Genomic DNA, 22,724 nt, shown 5'->3' on the forward strand with positions numbered 1-22,724 from the left:
GTCTTCTCCAGAGAACTAATCATGTACTATTTATGAGGGTTTTTCACACTTGTTTTTCATGTAATTCCTAACACATCCATTGAGGAAAGTACTTTTAGCTCTACTTTACAGCTGAGTAACCCAAGTAAACCAAGGCTCAGAGAGTTATTCTAAGTGAGAGATGAGCAGGACCTTTGATAATCATGTATTTAAAGTTCGATGTTTAATGTTCTCTCTGCTATTCCATATATATCAGGGAGCCAGTATATAAATAATGATTTCTATTAAGTTATTTGTGAGTCAGTATTTAATGTATATCTTATACATTATTATTTTAAAAGGTAAAATGTAATAGGAACTCAGTAAAAAGTAGTTGAACTCATGAATGGGTAGAACATAAAATTATTTCTGAATTTCTTAAAAGTTAGAAGAAAGAGAAATAGAGAATTTTTACTTCATTGTGAATTAATGCTTAAAAGTATTTTTCTGAGGTAATTAATTTATAATTTCATTTATGTTACTAATGCATTCAGCAAATGTTCTTGTCATAGATTTTTAACATTTTAAGCATGAACATAATTATCATGATAGTCTTGTAATCATAATTGTGACAAATTCTGAATTCATGAAACTGAATTAATAAGCATATCATGCCATTTTGTTCATGTTGTCTTTCAACAGTTGAAGAGCAATGTTCTTAACCTCGACAATCATATAACTCAGTACGTAAAGATATGTAATGAGCAGAAGGCTGAGGTATGTTTACTATTTACATTTTAATGCTAATCTCCCTCAGTTTCTCATTTATAGGATTTTATAATCTTCATTGTCCAAAAATTTAACATGTTTTTCTATTCCAATTGAAATCTGATTAATTCAGTTGTTTTTCACACCTGGAATTTTCCTGGTGCCATGTAAAATGAAGACAAATAGCTTCTTTTCTATTTTAACTTGTGTTTTCTCTCCACTAGATTTTATTGCTAAAGGAAAAACTAAAAGCCTATGAAGAACAGAAAGCCTTTCCTAATGAAAATGACAAAGCAAAGATAATGATTTCAAACCCACAAGAAAAAGAAATAGAAAGGTAAAAATCACATTAAGATCTTATTTTGAGGAATTTATCACTTTAAAAATCTAGTCAAATATTTTATGTTAATTATCATTTGTTATAATAATGTATAAATAAATATAGATATATACTGACATAACTTGGAGATAATGCAAATTAGTTCCAAACCATTGCAGTAAGTTGAATATCAGAATAAAGCAAGTAACATGAATTTTTAAATTTCTCAGTCCATATAAAAATTATTTTTACACTATACTGTATGTATCGTCTATTTAGACATGTAGTCAACTAATTGCGACTATATTGCACACTTTAGACATCAGGTAATTTTAGTTTTATTTCATAAATTTTGAGGGGAACCAGGACTTAGGTATAAGATAGTAGAGAGAAAGCCAATTATGTCACCTATAAAGTTAGTTTATTTTCAATAGTGTTGATATTGTCATTTTCTGGTATTGACATTATTTGTAGAATTAATATAAATCTGCTCTTTTATTTTATTGACTCTTTGTAGCTCTACTAAAGCACTTAGTCAATTTAAATGTTTAGTTATTTGATGGACATGTCTTAGTGATATAAATTGATATATAGAATTTTGATAGGTTTTCACTAAGCTTCTTAGTAGGTAAATATAAAAAGAAAGCATTTAGTAATATAGTACTCCAAAGTCCTTTTCCCTCAATCAATTAAGACAGTTTCCTTTTTTTTTTTTTTTTTCTTTCTTTTTTTTATTGTTGGGGATTCATTGAGGGTACAACAAGCCAGTTACACTGATTAAGACAGTTTTCTAAGGTGACCCTATGGATACTGGATTAAGATACATTAATCTTGATCAGTTCTAGGAAAACAGTAAGGAATTCCTAGATCTAACAAGTTTGGGAATTATTCCTTGCTTAAGGAAACCAAGTATATTAGCATATTAAAGCCTTGAAGAATCCCTATAGTAAAGGAATCTATTCAACTTTGATTAAAGTTAAGTAAAGTTAAGCGTATTTGACATTCTTTAGAGGCAGTTATGTCTGTTACTAATATGAGAAACGAACCCCAGCTTAAACCAATGAGTATTTCACTGTTTTGGAGCTCTAGAATTCGTTTTTTTTTTTTTTTTTTTTTTTTTGTAGAGACAGAGTCTCACTCTATGGCCCTCTGTAGAGTGCCGTGGCCTCACACAGCTCACACAAACCTCCAACTCCTGGGCTCAAGCGATTCTCTTGCCTCAGCCTCCCGAGTAGCTGGGACCACAGGTGCCCGCCACAATGCCCGGCTATTCTTTGGTTGCAGTTAGGCCACGGCTGGGCTTAAACCCGCCACTCTCGGTATATGGGGCCGGGGCCCTACCAACTGAGCCACAGGCGCCTCCCGGAGCTCTAGAATTTGTTAAAAGTGTCTTGGTACCCAAAAGGAAAATAGGAGTCCTCTAGTCAGCAGAAGTTTTCACCTAGATTCAGCTACAACTGGTTTAAATCGCATGTCTTACATGAAAAATCCCTAATTTGGAACAAAAAATAATTTTTTTCTGCCTTAATTTACCCACATGCTCAGATAACTACTTCTCATTTATTTTTATATGTGGCCTTATACTTTTTGATGTTATTCCCATATTAATTTCATCTGATCAGTACAACAATCCTTTGAAATAATATTAAGGAAAATATTGTTTGATCGCTTGTGATAATGACATGAACCATCACATCTTTCAAGTCTTAGGTTGTCAGTTCACATATTATGCTACTTTGCAATTATAAGAAGTAATTACTGATTCAACATCAATGAATCAGTTTTTCATGCAGCATAAGGTTTTTATAATGTTATATATATTTTTAAAATGAATGAGCTTAGTTTAAGCTGAAGATTTTCTGATATGTTTATTTTCTCTTAATTCTACTAACAGTACAGTTCAAGATAAAATTGTTGTTACATTTTATTAGTCTTACAGTGTTTTTAATTATTGCCCACCAATTTTTTTTTCATTTTTTTTTTTTTTTTTTTATTGTTGGCGATTCATTGAGGGTACAATAAGCCAGGTTACACTGATTGCAATTGTTAGGTAAAGTCCCTCTTGCAATCATGTCTTGCCCCCATAAAGTGTGACACACACCAAGGCCCCACCCCCCTCCCTCCATCCCTCTTTCTGCTTTTCTCCCTCCCCATAACCTTAAATGTCACTAATTGTCCTCATATCAAAATTGAGTACATAGGATTCATGTTTCTCCATTCTTGTGACGCTTTACTAAGAATAATGTCTTCCACTTCCATCCAGGTTAATACAAAGGATGTAAAGTCTCCATTTTTTTTAATAACTGAATAGTATTCCATGGTATACATATACCACAGCTTGTTAATCCATTCCTGGGTTGGTGGGCATTTAGGCTGTTTCCACATTTTGGTGATTGTAAATTGAACTGTAATAAACAGTCTAGTACAAGTGTCCTTAAGATAAAAGAATTTCTTTCCTTCTGAGTAGATGACCAGTAATGGGATTGCAGGATCAAATGGGAGGTCTAGCTTGAGTGCTTTGAGGTTTCTCCATACTTCCTTCCAGAAAGGTTGTACTAGTTTGCAGTCCCACCAGCAGTGTAAAAGTGTTCCCTTCTCTCCACATCCACGCCAGCATCTGCAGTTTTGAGATTTTGTGAAGTGGGCCATGCTCACTGGGGTTAGATGATATCTCAGGGTTGTTTTGATTTGCATTTCTCTAATATACAGAGATGATGAACATTTTTTCATGTGTTTGTTAGCCATTCGTCTGTCATCTTTAGAGAAGGTTCTATTCATGTCTCTTGCCCATTGATATATGGGATTGTTGGCTTTTTTCATGTGGATTAATTTGAGTTCTCTATACATCCTAGTTATCAAGCTTTTGTCTGATTGAAAATAATCAAATATCCTTTCCCATTGTGTAGGTTGTCTCTTTGCTTTGGTTATTGTCTCCTTAGTTGTACAGAAGCTTTTCAGTTTAATGAAGTCCCATTTGTTTATTTTTGTTGTTGTTGCAATTGCCATGGCAGTCTTCTTCATGAAGTCTTTCCCCACACCAATATCTTCCAGTGTTTTTCCTATGCTTTCTTGGAGGATTTTTATTGTTTCATGCCTTAAATTTAAGTCCTTTATCCATTTTGGATCAATTTTTGTGAGTGGGGAAAGGTGTGGGTCCAGTTTCAGTCTTTTACATGTAGACATCCAGTTCTCCCAACACCATTTATTGACTAGGGAGTCTTTCCCCCAAGGTATGTTCTTGTTTGGTTTATCGAAGATTAGGTGGTTGTAAGATGTTAGTTTCATTTCTTCGTTTTCGATTCGATTCCAAGTGTCTATGTCTCTGTTTTTGTGCCAGTACCATGCTGTCTTGAGTACTATGGCTTTGTAGTACAGACTAAAATCTGGTATGCTGATGCCCCCAGCTTTATTTTTATTAGTAAGAACTTCCTTAGCTATATGGGTTTTTTACCGGTTCCATACAAAACGCAGAATCATTTTTTCGAAATCTTGTAAGTACAATGTTGGTATTTTGATAGGAATGGCATTGAATAGGTAGATTGCTTTGGGAAGTATAGACATTTTAACAATGTTGATTCTTCCCATCCATGAGCATGGTATGTTCTTCCATTTGTTTATATCCTCTGCTATTTCCTTTCTGAGGATTTCATAATTTTCTTTATAGAGGTCCTTCACCTCCTTTGTTAGGTATATTCCTAGGTATTTCATTTTCTTTGAAGCTATGGTGAAGGGAGTTGTGTCCTTAATTAGCTTCTCATCTTGACTATTATTGGTATATACAAAGGCTACTGACTTATGGACATTGATTTTATATCCCGAAACATTACTGTATTTTTTGATCACTTCTAGGAGTCTTGTGGTCGAGTCTTTGGGGTTCTCTAAGTATAAAATCATGTCGTCAGCAAAGAGGGAGAGTTTGACCTCCTCTGCTCCCATTTGGATTCCCTTTATTTCCTTGTCTTGCCTAATTGTATTGGCTAGAACTTCCAGCACCATGTTGAATAGTAAAGGTGACAGAGGACAACCTTGTCTGGTTCCAGTTCTAAGAGGAAAAGCTTTCGGTTTTACTCCATTCAGTAAAATACTGGCTATGGGTTTGTCATAGATAGCTTCAATCAGTTTTAGAAATGTGCCACCTATGCCTATACTCTTCAGTGTTCTAATTAGAAAAGGATGCTGGATTTTATCAAATGCTTTTTCTGCATCTATTGAGAGGATCATGTGATCTTTATTTTTGCCTCTGTTTATATGGTGGATAATGTTTATAGACTTGCGTATGTTAAACCAGCCTTGCATCCCTGGGATGAAGCCTACTTGATCATGATGAATGACTTTTTTGATGGTAAGCTGTAATCTATTGGCTAGGATTTTGTTGAGAATTTTTCCATCTATATTCATGAGTGAGATTGGTCTGAAATTCTCCTTTTTGTTTGGGTCTTTTCCTGGTTTTGGTATCAGGTTGATGTTTGCTTCATAGAATGTGTTGGGGAGGATTCCTTCTTCCTCAATTTTTTGGAATAATTTCTGCAGTACAGGAATAAGCTCTTCCTTGAAGGTTTGATAGAATTCTGGTGTGAAGCCATCTGGACCAGGGCACTTTTTGGTTGGAAGATTTTTTATTGTTTCTTTGATCTCAGTGCTTGAAATTGGTCTGTTCAGGAGCTCTGTTTCTTCCTGGGTAAGTCTAGGGAGAGGGTGTGGTTCCAAATATTGATCCATTTCCTTCACATTGACAAATTTCTGGGCATAGAGTTTCTGGTAGTATTCAGAGATGATCTCTTGTATCTCTTGTTATTTCCCCTTTATGATTTCTGAATGAGGTTACTAGAGATTTTACTTGTCTATGTCTCATTAGTCTGGACAACGGTTTATCTATTTTATTTACTTTTTCAAAAAAAGAACTTCTTGTTTCATTAATTTTCTGAATGATTCTTTTGTTTTCAATTTCATTGATCTCTGATTTGATTTTGGAGATTTCTTTTCTTCTACTGAGTTTAGGCTTAGATTGTTCTTCTTTTTCCAATTCCATAAAATGGCTTTTGAGATTGTTGATGCGCTCTCTTTCTGTTTTTCGAATGTAGGCATCTAAAGCGATGAATTTTCCTCTCAAAACTGCTTTTGTAGTATCCCACAGGTTTTGGTAGCTTGTGTCTTCATTGTTTTTATGCTCAAGGAAGTTAATGATTTCCTGTTTTATTTCTTCCTGCACCCATCTGTTATTCAACAGAAGATTGTTTAATTTCCATGCCTTTGTGTGGGGTGGAGCGTTTTTGTTAGAGTTGAGTTCCACCTTTAGTGCCTTATGGTCTGAGAAGATACAAGGTAAAATTTCAATTCTTTTGATTCTGTTGATATTTGTTTTGTTTCCCAGGATATGATCAATTTTGGAGAATGTTCCATGGGGTGAAGAGAAGAATGTGTGTTCTTTATCTTTGGGGTGGAGTGTTCCATATGCGTCTATCAAGCACAGTTGTTCTAGAGTCTCATTTAAATCTCTGATATCTTTGTTTAATTTCTGTTTAGAGGATCTGTCCAGCTCTGTAAGAGGAGTGTTAAAGTCCCTTGTTATGATGGTATTATCAAATATCATACTGCTCAGACTGAGTAAGGTCTGTTTCAAGAATCTGGGAACATTTAAATTGGGTGCATAAATGTTTAGAACTGAAACATCTTCTTGTTGTATTTTTCCCTTGACCAATATAAAGTGACCATCTTTGTCTTTTTTGACTTTAGTTGCTTTAAATCCACATGTATCTAAAAATAAGATTGCAACTCCTCTTTTCTTCTGAATTCCATTTGCCTGAAAAATTGACTTCCAACCCTTGACTCGGAGCTTTAATTTGTTTTTTGAAGCCAGGTGTGTTTCTTGCAGACAGCCAAATGGATGGCTTGTGTTTTTTAATCCAGTCAGCCAATCTATGTCTCTTCAGTGGGGAATTCAAGCCATTAACATTTATTGAGATAATTGATAAGTGTGGTAGTATTCTATTCATCTTATTTGGTGAGAGTCCATTGCTTAGTTTTATCTTTTGCATCAGTGTGGAGGTTAGGTTCTGTCCTTTAATTTCTAAGTTCTTACTTTGCTGCTGATCCATTGTGGTGGTCAGTGTGCAGAACAGGTTGAAGTATTTCCTGTAGAGCTGGTCTTGTTGTGGCAAATTTCCTCAATGTTTGTATATCCGTAAATGATGCAATTTCTCCCTCAATTTTTAAGCTTAGTTTAGCAAGGTACAGAATTCTGGGATGGAAATTGTTCTGTTTAAGTAGATTAAAGGTAGATGACCATTGTCTACTTGCTTGGAAAGTTTCATTAGAGAAGTCTGCAGTCACTCTGATGGATTTGCCCCTGTAGGTCAACTGGTGCTTACTCCTGGCAGCTTGCAGAATCTTTTCTTTTGTCTTGACTTTGGACAGGTTCATCACAATGTGTCTTGGAGAAGCTCGGTTAGAGTTGAGGTGACCTGGGGTCCGATATCCCTCTGAAAGCAGTGTGTCAGAATCTTTGGTGATATTTGGGAAATTTTCTTTTATAATATTCTCTAGTATGGCTTCCATTCCTCTGGGGCATTCTTCCCCTTCTGGGATTCCTATAACTCGTATGTTGGAATGCTTTATAAAGTTCCATAATTCTGACTGTGAATTTTACACTTTCTCTCTCTTCTTTTCTGCCTCTTTTACTATCTGAGTTATCTCAAGAACTTTGTCTTCTACCTCTGAAATTCTTTCTTCTTCATGGTCTAACCTGTTGCTGATACTTTCCATTGCATCTTTAAGTTCCCTAATTGACTGTTTCAGTTCCTTCAGCTCTGCTATATCCTTTTTTATATTCTTCGTATCGTTCATCTCTGATTTGATTCTGGTTTTGGATTTCCTTTTGGTTATTTTCCACTTTATTAGCAGTTTGCTTCATTGTTTCCATCATTTCTGTCATTGTTTTCATTATGTATATTCTGAATTCCCTTTCTGTCATTCCTAACATTTCTTTACAGGTGGAATCCTCTGCAGTAGCTACCTCATGGTCCCTTGGAGGAGTTGTTCTGGACTGGTTCTTCATGTTGCCTGGAGTTTTCTGCTGATTCTTCCTCATGAGTGATTTCTTTTATCTGTTTCCTTGCCCTAATTTTCCTTTCACTTCCTCTTGCTCCTTAAGTTCTTGTGCCTGTGGACTAAGGGTTCGATGAGTCCTTTTGGTACAGGACCAGAAGGGTGAGAAGGTTGAATAGCAAGAAAGGGATGAAAGAAAGGAGGACCGAGTAAAAAGAAAAAAAAAAAAAATAGAGAAAGGAGAGGGGGTGGGTAAAAGGAATATTGACAAAAAGAAGAGAGGCACAGAAAGAGGGAGACAGAGCAATATAGCTGTACAGTAGGGTACTTTGACACAACCTTAAAAAAAAAAACTTTCTGGGGTGCCCAGTTGGGTGGTTCTCTTGAGGTCAGCAGCTCTTTGCTAACCTGATCAGACACAGTACCCCACCTCCACCAAGTAGAGAGGAAAGACAAAAATGCTATAAATCAAACCAAAACAAGCAAACAGAAAAGTTTACGGGATAATATTGGGTGAAAAACGAAATAATAGCTGTAGAAACACTAGCAAAAATGAAGTTCTAGTTATTAAAAACGGCAGCAATGGGAAATTACAATTAAACTAGAAAATTTGAGAAAGAAAAAAGATCTGTATGGAAAAGGTTGAAATTAAAAAAACAAAACAACATCAACAACATCAAAATAAACAAAAAAAACAACCAAACCCAAAAAAAAAAACACAACCAAAAACAAAGCAGTATGTATGTGTTGTTGAATATTGTGTGGGCAACACGTGGTCTTCTGGGGTATGAGATGTTAATCACAGTTCTGATATGACTGGAGGCTGCTGATTTGTCAAACCCCAGCAGGTAGACACCCTAAGTCTCTCTTCAGCCCACTTAAAAGGTACTTTGAATTTGTAAACTTGCTGAGCAGAAGCTTTCCCAGGAAAGTGCTTGTCGCTGGAATCACTGCTGAAGTGGCTATCCACTTACCCAGTGTGCCAATACCATTCTCACTCTGCCCCTGAGGGTTAGGGCTTCAAGGCGGCTCAGACCCCACCCATAGGCTACTGGGTCACTGGGTTACCAGCTCCCACCCGATTCTAGCTCTGCGACCCTGAGAGCGGAGCTTGCGGGGGCTGATCACTCACAATAGGTCCCTGTGGCCCACAGCCAAACACTATTAGCTCCGTCTGGCTCGGCGGCTCAGACTGAATTGCCCACCAATTTTTCAATGTCTTAAAAAATGTCTTAAGTAAAAGTGAGAAGTGATTTCTTGTTATTTAGTCTTATCAAGGACAGCTTTAATTCACCTAAATTATTATTAGTTGTTTTCATTTTGTTGGTTAAACATAGCAGTTGTTCTCATACAACCAAATTGTCTCTTTCTTAATGGAAGTTTCTTGAAAATTAAGGAAATCAGCCAGGCATAATGGATTACGCCTATAATCCCAGCACTTGGGAGTCCAAGGCAGGTGGATTCCCTGAGCTCACAGGTTTGATACCAGCCTGAGCCAGAGCAAGACCTAATGTCTAAAAATATCGGGGCATTGTGGTGGGCACCTGTAGTCCCAGCTACTTGGAAGGCTGAAGCGAGAGAATCATTTAAGCCCAGGAATTTGAGGTTGCTGTGAACTGTGATGCCATGGCACTGTACCAAGGGCGACATAGTGAAACTCCCTCTCAAAAAAAAAAAAAAAAAATTAAGGAAATTATTATCTTCTTAAAGATAGAGTAATTGCTTCCATAGAATTTCTTGGCTTCACAAAAGTTTCAGTGACTTTTACTTTACCAATTAAAACCCTATAGTTTACTAAACTTTTCTGTAGTTGATGACTTTAACATTGAACCTTTCCTTTTTATTCAGAAAGGAGATGGCCTCTGCTGTAAAATAAACTTTGATTTGGATGTTTTTTCATATTTCAACCTGAGTTTTAATCAAGTATAAAACCTTTAATTCTAATTCTGACAGGTTAAATTGTATTACTCATAACAAAATATATTCATAAAGATGGTAATGACAAAATTATGTACTCCATAACCTTTATCATTTTCTCTCCTGAAAAAATATATATAAAATATCCTTTGTGGTAGTGTCTCACTGTATTGCCCAGGCTGCTCCTTTAACTTCTTGGCTCAAGCGATACTCTGACCTCAGCCTCCCAAATAGCTGGGATTACAGGCATGTGCCACTGTGCCCAACTGAAATATCTTATATTGTATCAATTATACTGTTAATAGAACTTTTTTGATGCCATAAATGTTCAAAGTGTTTTTTTCCCATAAAACTTAAATAACATTTTTATAAAGTTTAAACAGGTAAAAGGAAGAATATACAGTATTTGCTGTCTGTCAAAGCAACTTGAAAAGATAATATTCAATAGGAAATCATTTTTTAAAAAGCAGTTCTTTATAAAGAGTAATTATAAACTTTACTTGTTGGCTCAGCTCCCATAGCACAGTGGTAACAGTGCCAGCCACACACACCAAGGGTGCCACTTTCAAACTCAACCCGGGCCTGCTAAACAACAATTATAACTGCAACAAAAAATGGCCGGGCCTTGTGGCAGGTGCCTGTAGTCCCAGCTACTTGGAAGGTAGAGGCGAGAGAATCCCTTAAGCCCAAGAGTTTGAGGTTGCTGTTAGCTGTGATGCCACAGCTGTCTACTGAGGGCAACATAGTGAAACTGTCTTAAAAAAAAAAAAAAAAGGTTGTGACTATGGCAAGAAAATAGTATAGAGCTTAATATTTATTATGTGTCATCTTAAAATATCAGTGCAGATTTTTTTTCTATTTGAACATTTTTCAAGGACTCTTTCTGTTTTAAAATAATAGTTTTTTGAAACGTAGCTCTCTAGAGACCTTTGATACCAATTCCTTTCCTCCCATCCTAATCAGTAAATACTACAAACTAAAATAAGTCTGAACCACAAAATTGATAAATATTTATCTTTGTCCTTGATAAAAAGTTATAGAAAACTAAAAAATTATCTTTGGGTATAACCTAAAAATAACTTATCAATTCATTTACTGGCATTAGCGTTGGTGTAATATAATACAATGAAATTGCAATGTTTGTGCATATTTCCTATGAAATATTTATCAGTTGGACAAAAACTATAGTAAAGTCAATGTATTGTGGCTTATATTCTTTGCCAACGAAGTTTCATTAAGAGCACTGACGTAAATTGGCAGTGTTTTTAACACCAGTCCTTACAAATATATCTAAAATTTCTGGCTAAAGAACATTTATTTTTAAATGCATATACTTGATTTTATTTTATTTTTCACGGTTGATTTTTCTTTGAGCTTTTTGCCTATTTGTGACTATTTATACCGTTATTGTAGCTCCAAGCATATCTGTAACTTAAAAATGCATGTATATTTTTATAAAATGAAACTATCACTGTGACCAACGTTCTGCTGGCTCCGAAGCATGCAGGATTACAGGTTCCATTGAGAGTTTTTGTAGAATTTTATAAGCTTGATGTCTTTAGGCATTTGGAGATCTGAATCAACTCCTCAACTTTGATTTTCTAGAGCTGTGTTTCTCTTTGGAGTAAGCACACTGCAGCAGCTCTTCTATGGTTTACCACATTTTAAACTTGGACATTTTGGGTCCTGACAGTGTCAGTTGACTTCTAGCCAGGCTGTAGGGGGTACCTAACCGTATGGTGTGTTTTCATTATAACAAATTCTGAAGCTAAAACCTGGCTTTCTCAGTTTCCCTAGGGGGTTATGGAGGAACCATATGATAATACCTCCTACTGTTCATTTCCTCACAATGAGCCAACACCAAAACTCAGCACATAATACTGTGTTGGAGCCTTGTAAATGAGATAGTCAGGTACAGGTTATTGTCCTTTTCTTACAATCATAAAATATTTTATTTTTGCTAAATAATTTGATAACATTCCAGATATAAACATAGACAAAATGCAGTATATTACAAATACCAGATGGCTTATAATGCCTATATTTTCCATAATATCTTCCTTGGGGGAGAGAGAGAAACCTAAGTAATAGAAATAAAGTTAATAACTTCTGTGCATTTTTGTAGTAGAAGATGTTCAACCTACTTGCTGTTTATCATTGAATATAATTCTGTGTGAATGATATATATTCTTACATTCTTTAAGTAAACTTTGTATGATTTATCACAAAATTAGTGAGATTCTATAACATATTCTATTTTTGATAGATTTCAAGAAATTCTGAACTGCTTGTTCCAGAATCGAGAAGAAATAAGACAAGAATATCTGAAGTTAGAAATGTTACTTAAAGAAAATGAACTTAAATCATTCTATCAACAACAGTGCCATAAACAAATAGAAATGATGTGTTCTGAAGACAGAGTAGAAAAGGTATTTAACAATTGTATAATTCGTTTTCAAAAACTTGGGGACTTTTAATTCTAGAAATCTAATAAGCAGGGTTACTTAGTCACTCATTCTCTACAAACACCTGGAAATACTGGAGAAAATATAACAAACATTGTGTTAAAGGCATAATTAAATGTACAAGAACGAAATTTAAATTCCTGGGTGTTAGAAACAAAAATGAACCCCATCACCACCACCACCACCCCCGCCAAAAAAAAAAAATCTTCATTTCAGCTGTTATTTTACTGATGGTATATGGAATCTTAACTTGAAGTTCATACAATCAGGGAGAGTCATTTACCAAAGGTATCGTAGGAGCAGTCTATCCCATATGTAGACAGTAGTTTTCAACTTAGACCAATCAGAATTTTTTTTTTCAGGGAAGAATTTTCTGAATAATATTATTAGGTGTGCCAGTGCGTGGTCCTGATACAAAGCAGGCCAAGTTTTAATCTTACTATTGTTTTCAAATACAATAGTGTAGTATCCTGTTGCCTCCATACACACAGACCACTCCCACATCTGTTTTTGATGTACACCAGTATTCGAGCAAGAAACACAAGGGAAACAACAGTAAGTTAGAAATGAGAGCTCCTACATAAAGTCTCGGAAAATTCCGAGGTCTGTATTTTTCATGCTTGAGGTATACCAGAAAAGAACGATCTTTCTAACCAACGACGTCTCACTTAAGACTGTCCCTACAGGTATACTTTTCACAATGATTGAAGTTTGAATTATTACAACTCATGTATTTTGATTGGAAAACACCTAAAGTTGAGAAATTAATATACTAAATAGAATCAAAGCCGTGAAACCACTGGGGAAAACTGGCAGAAGCAATGCAAAACCAGGCTAGAGAAAAAGACTCTCATCTCTAGCCACTAAAGAACTCATAGTCTGAAATTATACAACCCATGGAGAAATAATCCTCCCTGACAAGAATCAGTAGACTTAGCAAATAAGACAGAACCCCTAAAAACTTAAGATGCTAAAGCAATCTGGGAAAAACTAAAATGAACAAAGTTGTAGAAGAATGAATGATAAAGAAACCAAAGTTTAAAACACCAGAAAAAGTACATCCAGATATGAGGAAAAATACATGAAACTTCCAGAAATTAAAGATTGATTCACTAAAATTTAAAACTCACTTTATAGATATAATTTAATTCTCAGAAAACCTAAAAGATATTTAATAATATTATCCTCATAATCAAGAAAATCCAAAGCACAAGTAAGTCATTTTGCCCAAGGTCACATAGCCCATAGGTGGCTGAGCTATGGTTTAAACTCAGGCAAACTGCTTTTAAAGCCTATGCTCTTGGGAGGGGACAGAAAGGCCAGGAGGAGGGAAAGTATTTGGGGGGACCTCACCTAATGTGCATAATGCAATGGTACATTTAAAAAGAGAGTATAACTGTCTTACCTCAACAAACAAGCGAGATGATGGATGTGTTCATTAGTACAGTGTAAGCATTTCACATTATATATCAAATCAGTACACTGAACCCCATAAATGCATCAATGTACACAGTTATGATTTAATAAAAAATATATATAAAGCCTATGCTCTTATTCCTATACTTTTTGAACAAAATGTTGTTAAGTGAAAGATAGACTTTATGTAATAAGGAAAAATGATGTCATGTATTTATGTAATATTCATTCCAGAAGATATTTAAGGAGAAAGGGCAATATGCAAAAAATTATAGCTAATATTTTCAAGGGCTAGTTACAAATAAATTGAAGAAGTTTGAGTACTGAGCAGTATAAAATAAATACATACTTAGACATGTGGAGCTATAGATCTCCAATGATTTATAAGAATAAGCATTTGGAAAATATTGGATAATTATTCCTCACAACTTTGAAGTTTATTGATTTAATTTAATTTTTATATCTATTTTATGTAACATAATTGCACAAGTAATACATACATGGAATGTATTTGTATTTTACTCATTTTAAAACTTTATCTTATAATAAGTACTTAGTCCTCTTAGATTACCACCTCAAATATGTCTTTTTTTCCCCCACCTTCACAGAAGTAACAATTATATATAAAATTTTTTTATTTCTTAATGTTCAAAGACCATCAAATCTTAGAGTGCTTAAAAACTAGCATTTCATTTTTATAGCTTATAAAATGGGAAAGATGATATAGTAAAAATTAACTATAAAGCATTTACTAATGTATCACTGATACCACTTTATCAGTAGCTATTAAATTATACTATCAAAATTAGTACTTACCAATTGTTTTTTTATTCCTTATATATTATTGAAAATTCCTTTTTAATTTTGTTTTTCATAATGCAGCTAAAATGTTACATTCTTTTAAGGCATAAAAGAAACGAAATTTATATCTTTGATTTTATTTTTTCCTGCTATATTTGTACTTTAACCTTCTTGAAATGCAAAATTGTTGTCAGTATTTTTTTTTTTTTTTTTTTTTTGTAGAGACAGAGTCTCACTTTATGGCCCTCGGTAGAGTGCCGTGGCCTCACACAGCTCACAGCAACCTCCAACTCCCGGGCTTAAGCGATTCTCTTGCCTCAGCCTCCCGAGTAGCTGGGATTACAGGCGCCCGCCACAACGCCCGGCTATTTTTTGGTTGCAGTTTGGCCGGGGCCGGGTTTGAACCCACCACCCTCGGTATATGGGGCCGGCGCCTTACCGACTGAGCCACAGGCGCCGCCCCTGTTGTCAGTATTTTTTGATAAATGTAGTTGCTTCCAACTAACAGGATATCTCATGGGATTAATTTATCAATTTATTGTTGTGAAACCCTTTCGTGTGGTTATGAATTCTTAAAATATTACCATCTCATGCATGGTCTGACAAATAAGTTTGCAAGTTCATCCTAGAAAAAGTGCTACATACCTCGCTGAATTTCACTATGATCATCTTTGAATTACTCCCCTTGGGAAACCATGCACCAACGTCAGTGCCTACCTTAGCCCACCCTTCAAAATAATTTTAGAACTCTTTTTTGGGAATGACCATCAAAGCTGTCATTGTGAGGCACACCAAAATACACAACGATGATACATGCTACTCAGCAAGACACTGCCACATACTGACCTGAACACAGCCATGAGGCACTGATATACCAGCCTTCTGAAACCTTACTGAGTTTGTACAGTGCTGCCAATGAAAGCACATGGTGTCAAGTTCACAAACTTAATTGTTAGGCCCAGTACAATGACAATCCTGATGGTCATTCCAAAAGAGTTCCAGATTTGCTTTGAGGAGTATCGAGGCACTGGCATGGGTGCATACTTCCCAAGAGGAATAATATGAATGTGAGCATAATGATATTCAGCAGTGAGGTATGTAGCACTTCTAGGATAAGTTCATGAACATAATTGTCAGGCCTTCATATATTATAATAATTATACATTTTATTGTAATTATTAGCACTTATAATTTTCTGTGGGAATAATAATTCTTTTCAATTTTATGTAGAGAACCAGTAAAACAGTGGCTTCCTATTGTGATTACAAAAGACTTCTTTCTGGAAAGATGAAATTTGTACTAAACCTTGCATGAGAATGTCAGTGGGAATATTGCAAACAAATATAGTGTAGTCAAGATAGGATCAGTTTGACCAGAGCAGAGCATTATTTGTAGGACAATATTATTCAAAATTTCCTACCAATTCCCACTCCCTTATCTATAGCAGGTATCATCGATCAATTACCGTACACTTTCACTGAATCTGCAAGTAGCCAGAGCTAACCACTGTGGGTGGATTAGCATTGACACATCATATGAATAAGACCTATTTGTTATATTGGGAATTACTGACAATAGATTAGGAAGATAGGATAGTGAGACAGATTGTAGAAATGTTGGTTGCCAGGAACCTAAAATCTATTTTTTGTAGCTGAAAGGCAGTCTTGAAAGCATTACCAGAGTACAATGAGAGTACACTTTTTTAAAAAATTGAATATTATTAATTTAGTACAGTTAATAAGTTTGATCTGTTTGATTCCTCAAACTAATTTAGATGATTGTTATTTTACTCTGTTTTAATTTCCCCAGTGAATTTTGAATATGGGTGTCTAGAATGATAAAGACGTAGAGTAGTGGAATGAGTTTGACTAGTTTCTTTTTCTTTTTCTTGTTTGTCTGTTTCTATCTTTATTCTTTTACACAGTATCCTAACCTTTTTTCGGAGTTAGTTGCCTTTTATGATCTCCTACTTGTTTCATTTGATGGCCTCAAACATAGTCCCAGTTTTTATAGCTGTTCTTATGAGAATAGGTAAACTAAAGGCGATGAAAAACTAATATTGATTAAAGCCATTGGAGAAAAATAGGAAAATGTCTTGCAGGGGTATCCAGCCTTTTTCCTTTTCTGCCATACATTGAAAGTATGAGAGTTGTCTTGGGCCACATGTTAAATACAAAAACACTAACAAAAGATGATGAAAAGGTCCTGGCATACTCTATGAAATACAGATAGGCAAAACAGTCCTCAAATAATGTACGTGCAGCCTGTGGGCTGCAGGTTGGATGCCTCTGATTTGAATTGTTTTATTTTGTTTTTACAAAGAACTTTCAAACCGTAGTCTAACCAAACTACTTCCTAAGCCAAGGAATGTTTACAAGTCGTGGGCCCTCTCCAAAAGAGGTTTATTGACAGAGGTGCTGAAAAGAATCTCATAACATTGATTCAGCTATAAAATAGTTCTGGAATATGGACTCTGAAATCAGAATGAAAGTGAAGCTCCTGGGTAGATTTATGGCCTTTTAAATAATCTGTAAGGTTATTTTTAATGAAAAAACATTAGCAGTCCTTTTGCACAAAGCAATAGTAACACCTAAAATTTTAGAATTATACTACACCCCTGGGAGGCCGAGGTGGGTGGATTGCTTGAGCTCAGGAGTTCAAGACCAGCCTGAGCAAGAGCAAGACCCCATCTTTACTAATAATAGAAAAACTAGCTGGGCCTAGTGGTACGCTCCTGTAGTCCCAGCTATTTCGGAGGCTGGGGCAAAAAGATCACTTCAGCCCAGGAGTTTGAGGTTGCTGTAAGCTATGATGATGCCATGGCACTCTCTACCTAGGGAGACAGAGTGAGACTGTCTCAAAAAACAAAAAATTTTAGAATTACAGTTGTTCTCTCTTACGACTTTTGCAGTCTTCTAGGGATTTTGTTAATGAACTATACAAAGCTTTTCTGAAACCTCAATTGGAAGCATTTCACTATAATGTCAGGGTTTCACATGCACATTTTGGAATTCATGTCAGAGCAATAGCTCAATAGAAGTAAGCTGATGGAAAATGTCCTCACATAGAAGCATCACAAAGGATACATTTGATAGCCTTTTTTGGGGGGGAGACAGAGTCTCAAGCTGTTGCCCAGGTAGAGTACCATAGTATCATCATAGCTCACAGCAACCTCTAAGTCTTGGGCTCAAGCAATCCTCTTGCCTTAGTTTTTCTAATCTATTTTTGGTAGAGATAGGGTTTTGCTCTTGCTCAGGCTGGTTTCAAACTCATGAGCTCAAGCAGTCCATCCACCTCAGCCTCCCAAAGTGCTCGTATTACAGGCATGAGCCACAGCACCCGGCTTGATAGACATTTAGAAGTAAAAAGTTGAAAACAGACCTTTTGGCATTTTTAGTTAAGATTTTCTGTATTAAATGCTGTTGCAATCAGACCTACAGATCATTTCCTGTCCTAGTTTCTAAGAGTCCCCACAATAATTGTTTTAAATATTAAAGCAAAATAAAGATAATTTAGTTGTCTGCCTTCTGGCAGATAACAATATTTTCATCTTCATTTTTCATATATTGTGACGCAAAGAACCACTGAGATTGACTTGCCTAAATTTTCACACCTGCCACATCACAGAAAAAGTCAAGAAATGACAGCCTCCATCTTCTGTTGTAGCAGTGAATCTGAAGTTCAAGTTTCAGGTCCCTTTTCCAATTTATTTAGAACCTCAAAGAGCTTTTCTTTATATGGATTCCCTCTATCAATATTGTTATATTAGAAACTAAAACAGATTTACAAAAATACGTGTAAAACAGATTTATAAAAATACGTATATTTATTCATTTAAAACCAGCTTATTGTATGATTACATAAAAACATTTTTATGAAAAATAACTAATTTTCTAAAACAAGGAAGGAAGAAGAGTGACACTGTTCTAAATTTTTGCAAGGTTAACGCCTGACTTTTTACATCACCTCTATTCTCGTATCTACATCTTTGTTAGACATAGTGTTGTGATACTACATATTGTTTAGCCTCTGGAAAATTCTACAGCAAACTTAAATGTATGAGCAAATAAGAATACAAAAGGCTAATAATTTTTTAATGTTACAAAAATGTCTTTGACCTTAGTATCTGAGATCCTTAGGAATCCATGTACCACCTTTGGAGAACCTTTCATCGTAGCATTCTGTCGGTTTTCTTCCTAGCACTCTGGTCAGTTTGATAGGTTACAGTTTGTTTTGTTTTATCCTTTTGTTACCCAGCCTTTTTATTTTTTTCAGGGGTTTTGTTTTATTTTGGTAATGTCTTAACTTGAGAAACAGAGACAGATATAATTAACAAGAGAAACAACAATAAATAGTCAAGAACCTTGGCAAGAATGACAGTGCCTGCCCACCATTTTTCCTTTGTCCACTTCTCCCTGACCCCTATATTTCCCTGGAAGGGAAGGTCAAGTGAAATTTTATGGATATCTAGGATTTGGTTGTGGTGTCATGATAGCTATCTTTACCTTTCCTGATCTTAAATTTTTCGTAAGCTCATATATATCCTGATGAATATAACCATGTTTTTGGTTGTATGTTCCAAATGTCAATAATACGTCTTTTATAAAAGTAATTAAGAAAAAGGTATTTATCTCCCAAAGAGAATGTGGTTTTTGATCAAATTTAAATCTAGTTTCTACTTTTTTTTTCTTTTTTTAGTTCCCTGCTTCCAAAACTTGTTCTAATCTATGGGGATTTATTTCAGGTATACCCATCAAGTCTGATAATTATTGAATTTAGTGTCTATTAGCAAATAGCCCAGACAGTTCAAGATATTCTGGCCCATGTTTCCATGATAGTGTTTAAGAATCATTAGGGTCAGAAACCAAAAGACCACTTTGAATCTCAATTTGTGCCTAGGTAAAATAGCAGAAATATTCAGAATATCCATGATAGGTCCTAAACCAACCAACAGGCAAGATCAGATATGGATAAGCACTCCAATACAAGATCCCTTTTCTATCATTTTATTAGCAAACAAAGAGCAATAAATGACTTTATTTCTTCACACCTTTCAAATTGGAGAAAAGACAGAGCAGGTTATACATCTGCTTTGATTTTGAATAAGATCATGGAATTTATCTGACCTTGTATGAACTTTTCAAATCCAGCATACTGAAAGGAAAGTATTTTAGTGCACACAGGAACACACACACAGGGCTATTATAGTCTTCAATTTGGTTATTATATTTCTGAAAGCCATGAATTCTCAACATGTAATTTTATAAAACTGACTCAACTCAATTTTCTCTTTTCCTATAAACACTATTTTTATGAAGCTTCAAAAAGGCAATTATTTAAATACAAAAGTAGAGTCTAACTTGATTGACTACAGTAACACTTGTAAGAAAATATACTAGTTTATTAATATCACATCAAATATAAAAATTAGGTTTTCTATTAAATAAATTGTGTTTCATTCAGGCCACTTGCAAGCGAGATCATAGACTTGCAATGTTAAAAACTCGTCGCTGCTACCTGGAGAAAAAGAGGGAGGAGGAGCTGAAGCAATTTGATGCAAATACTAATTGGCTCTGTCGCGTGGAAAATGAAATGAGACTTTTAGGTCAAAATGGTCATATTCCAAAGGTACACATGTGTCTGTGTGTTCAGATTTAACTTGTAAGAACTAAGCCCTTAAAATCCATTATCTTTTATTGAGTAAATATCTTTCATAGGACAAGTTTTGCCCATGTCTCTGAGATTTAATTGTTTCATTTTGTTGTTAATTAATTGAATATGCCTTCTACTTGCAAATTATCTACTAGATTTGTTTTCTGTACTTTTAGAAGAGTAAGTTACTTTTAAATTTTACTAATTTTAAGTGATTGCATCCTTTTATGAAGCAGCTCTTTAATTCTGTTTCAAAGTAATCTTGAGGATTCATCAGGTAGGTAATTTGTTTTAAATCTTGATATTTTGTGCAGAAATACTTTTAAATGTGGTCTCTATTGTATTGTGGCTAAAGAAAGTTGATTTGAAAGATTTGTGTGTTTAACTGAAGACATTCCAACTTAGAATGGCAAACAGTTATATTTGCAAAGTGCAGTGATAAGTAATGACAACGAATGATTATACTATGTTAGAATTGTGTTCTCCTAGAAAGTTACAGTAATCTGACTTTAGCACCTTAACCAATTTGGGCTGTATTATGCTTTTTTTTTTGCAGTTTTTGGCCAGGGTTGGGTTTGAACCCACCACCTCCGGCATATGGGGCTGGCGCCCTTCTTTGAGCCACAGTCCTGCCCTTAATAAATCTAGGAAGTAATATAGTTCATTGCTAATTTAATACTTCCAAATGTTATCAATATTATCATCATGCTTATCATTTCATGATCATAATATTATTTCATCTCTGGTTTCAAGTTCACCCCTAGGCCAGAAAAAGAGAAAGAGGAGGGAAAAGTGATATCTATATCAGGAGAACAAAGATTTTTCCAGAATTGATAGCAGGCTACCAGTTGACTAAAATTATGTCACATGGCTAGCCCTGTGTACAAGGGTGTGTTGAAGTCTGGAAAAGTGCCTTTTATTTTTTTTTTTTGGTTGGTTGTTTTGTTTCTTTTGTATAATTACCCTAAACAAAATTAGAAGAAAATGAATATGGGAGAAGCAGTTAACAGCAACTACTATAAACTAACAACTTCATCCAAACATCTACTACTTTACAAGAACAACTTTTCAATATTTTTCTAAGTTTAGGAACAACTAAAATCTTTACTTGGGTGATACTCTTCTGAAATTCTGTACTGTTTATCAGCTAATTAATATCTAGCCTTCTAAAATCTTCAAATTTCTAGAAGAGCACACCTCTGAAAATAGATGAAAGAAAATGTGAAATATTTAGTAACAAATGCTAGTGATCTTTAATATTCAGAGATATTAGCCAAAACATCATTATTAAGAGAATGGGCTCTGGCTCAATGCCTGTAGCACAGTGGTTGTGCCAGCCACATACACCAAGGCTGGAGGGTTGGAACCCAGCTAGGCCAGCTAAAGCAACAATGACAATTACAATAACAACAAAAACAAATACCCGGGCATTATGGTGAGCACCTATAGTCCCAGCTCCTTGGGAGGCTGAAGCAAGAGAATCGCTTAAGCCCAAGAATTTGAGGTTGCTGTGAGCTGTGATACCATGGTACCCTACCCAGGGTGACAGCTTGAGACTCTGTCTCAAAAGAAAAAAGAAGAATGGGCTCTAGTTGGCTAGCAATGGTTGTAAGTGGTTATCTTTTTTTTTGTAGAGACAGTCTCACTTTATGGCCCTTGGTAGAGTGCCGTGACATCACGCAGCTCACAGCAACCTCCAACTCCTGGGCTTAAGTGATTCTCTTGCCTCAGCCTCCCGGGTAGCTGGGACTACAGGCACCCGCCACAACGCCCGGCTATTTTTTGGTTGCAGTTCAGCCGGGGCCGGGTTTGAACTCACCACCCTCGGTATATGGGGCCGGCCCGGCGCCTTACCGACTGAGCCACAGGCGCCGCCCGTGGTTATCTTTTTATTGTTAAAGCTCAGACATGACTAGAGAGAAGAGACTAGCAATGGAAGTCAGTGATGACAGTTCAGAGTTGTAAAGGAGCAGCACACAGTAGGTAACGTGTTTCCTAAGAAGAAAGTATAAGACAAATAGTTCTTTAGTGTTGAGATTTATTGAGTATCAGTCCAAAATTTGACTTACACCTCAGTCATTCTGAAAATCATCAAAATCTCTTATTAAAAGTATATTAGCCAGTATACTATAGTAATATTTTACAGTAGTAAAACTTAGTTTGTTAAGCATTTTTAAATATTCCGTTGCACACACACCTACACAAAAAAATCTGGAGTTAGTGTATTTGGTAATTCTGATACTTGACAGTTTTTTTAAATAGCAGCTCTAACACTAATTGTATAACTTTGTACAAACCGTTTAACATCAGTGTCTAAAATTCTCACCCGTAAATATATTTAAGAGATTCTGAGCTTAAATGATGTATTGTATTCAAAGGCCTAA

The 22,724-nt window shown here is 35.3% G+C and overlaps 1 protein-coding gene across 3 annotated transcripts in view; it reads left to right on the plus strand.

Annotated features, from left to right (window-relative positions):
- KIF18A (kinesin family member 18A) overlaps positions 1 to 22,724 on the plus strand; it is a 102,559-nt gene that overhangs the window by 31,543 nt on the left and 48,292 nt on the right. For all 3 annotated transcript variants that reach the window (XM_053561592.1, XM_053561590.1, XM_053561591.1), the window contains exons 8-11: positions 661 to 735; positions 951 to 1,063; positions 12,273 to 12,435; positions 20,152 to 20,316. In XM_053561592.1, the coding sequence (XP_053417567.1) occupies positions 661 to 735; positions 951 to 1,063; positions 12,273 to 12,435; positions 20,152 to 20,316 (516 nt within the window). The remainder of the gene's footprint in view (positions 1 to 660; positions 736 to 950; positions 1,064 to 12,272; positions 12,436 to 20,151; positions 20,317 to 22,724) is intronic.

This window comes from Nycticebus coucang, chromosome 14 (genome assembly GCF_027406575.1).
Source record: "Nycticebus coucang isolate mNycCou1 chromosome 14, mNycCou1.pri, whole genome shotgun sequence".
NCBI classification, from domain to species: Eukaryota; Metazoa; Chordata; class Mammalia; order Primates; family Lorisidae; genus Nycticebus; species Nycticebus coucang.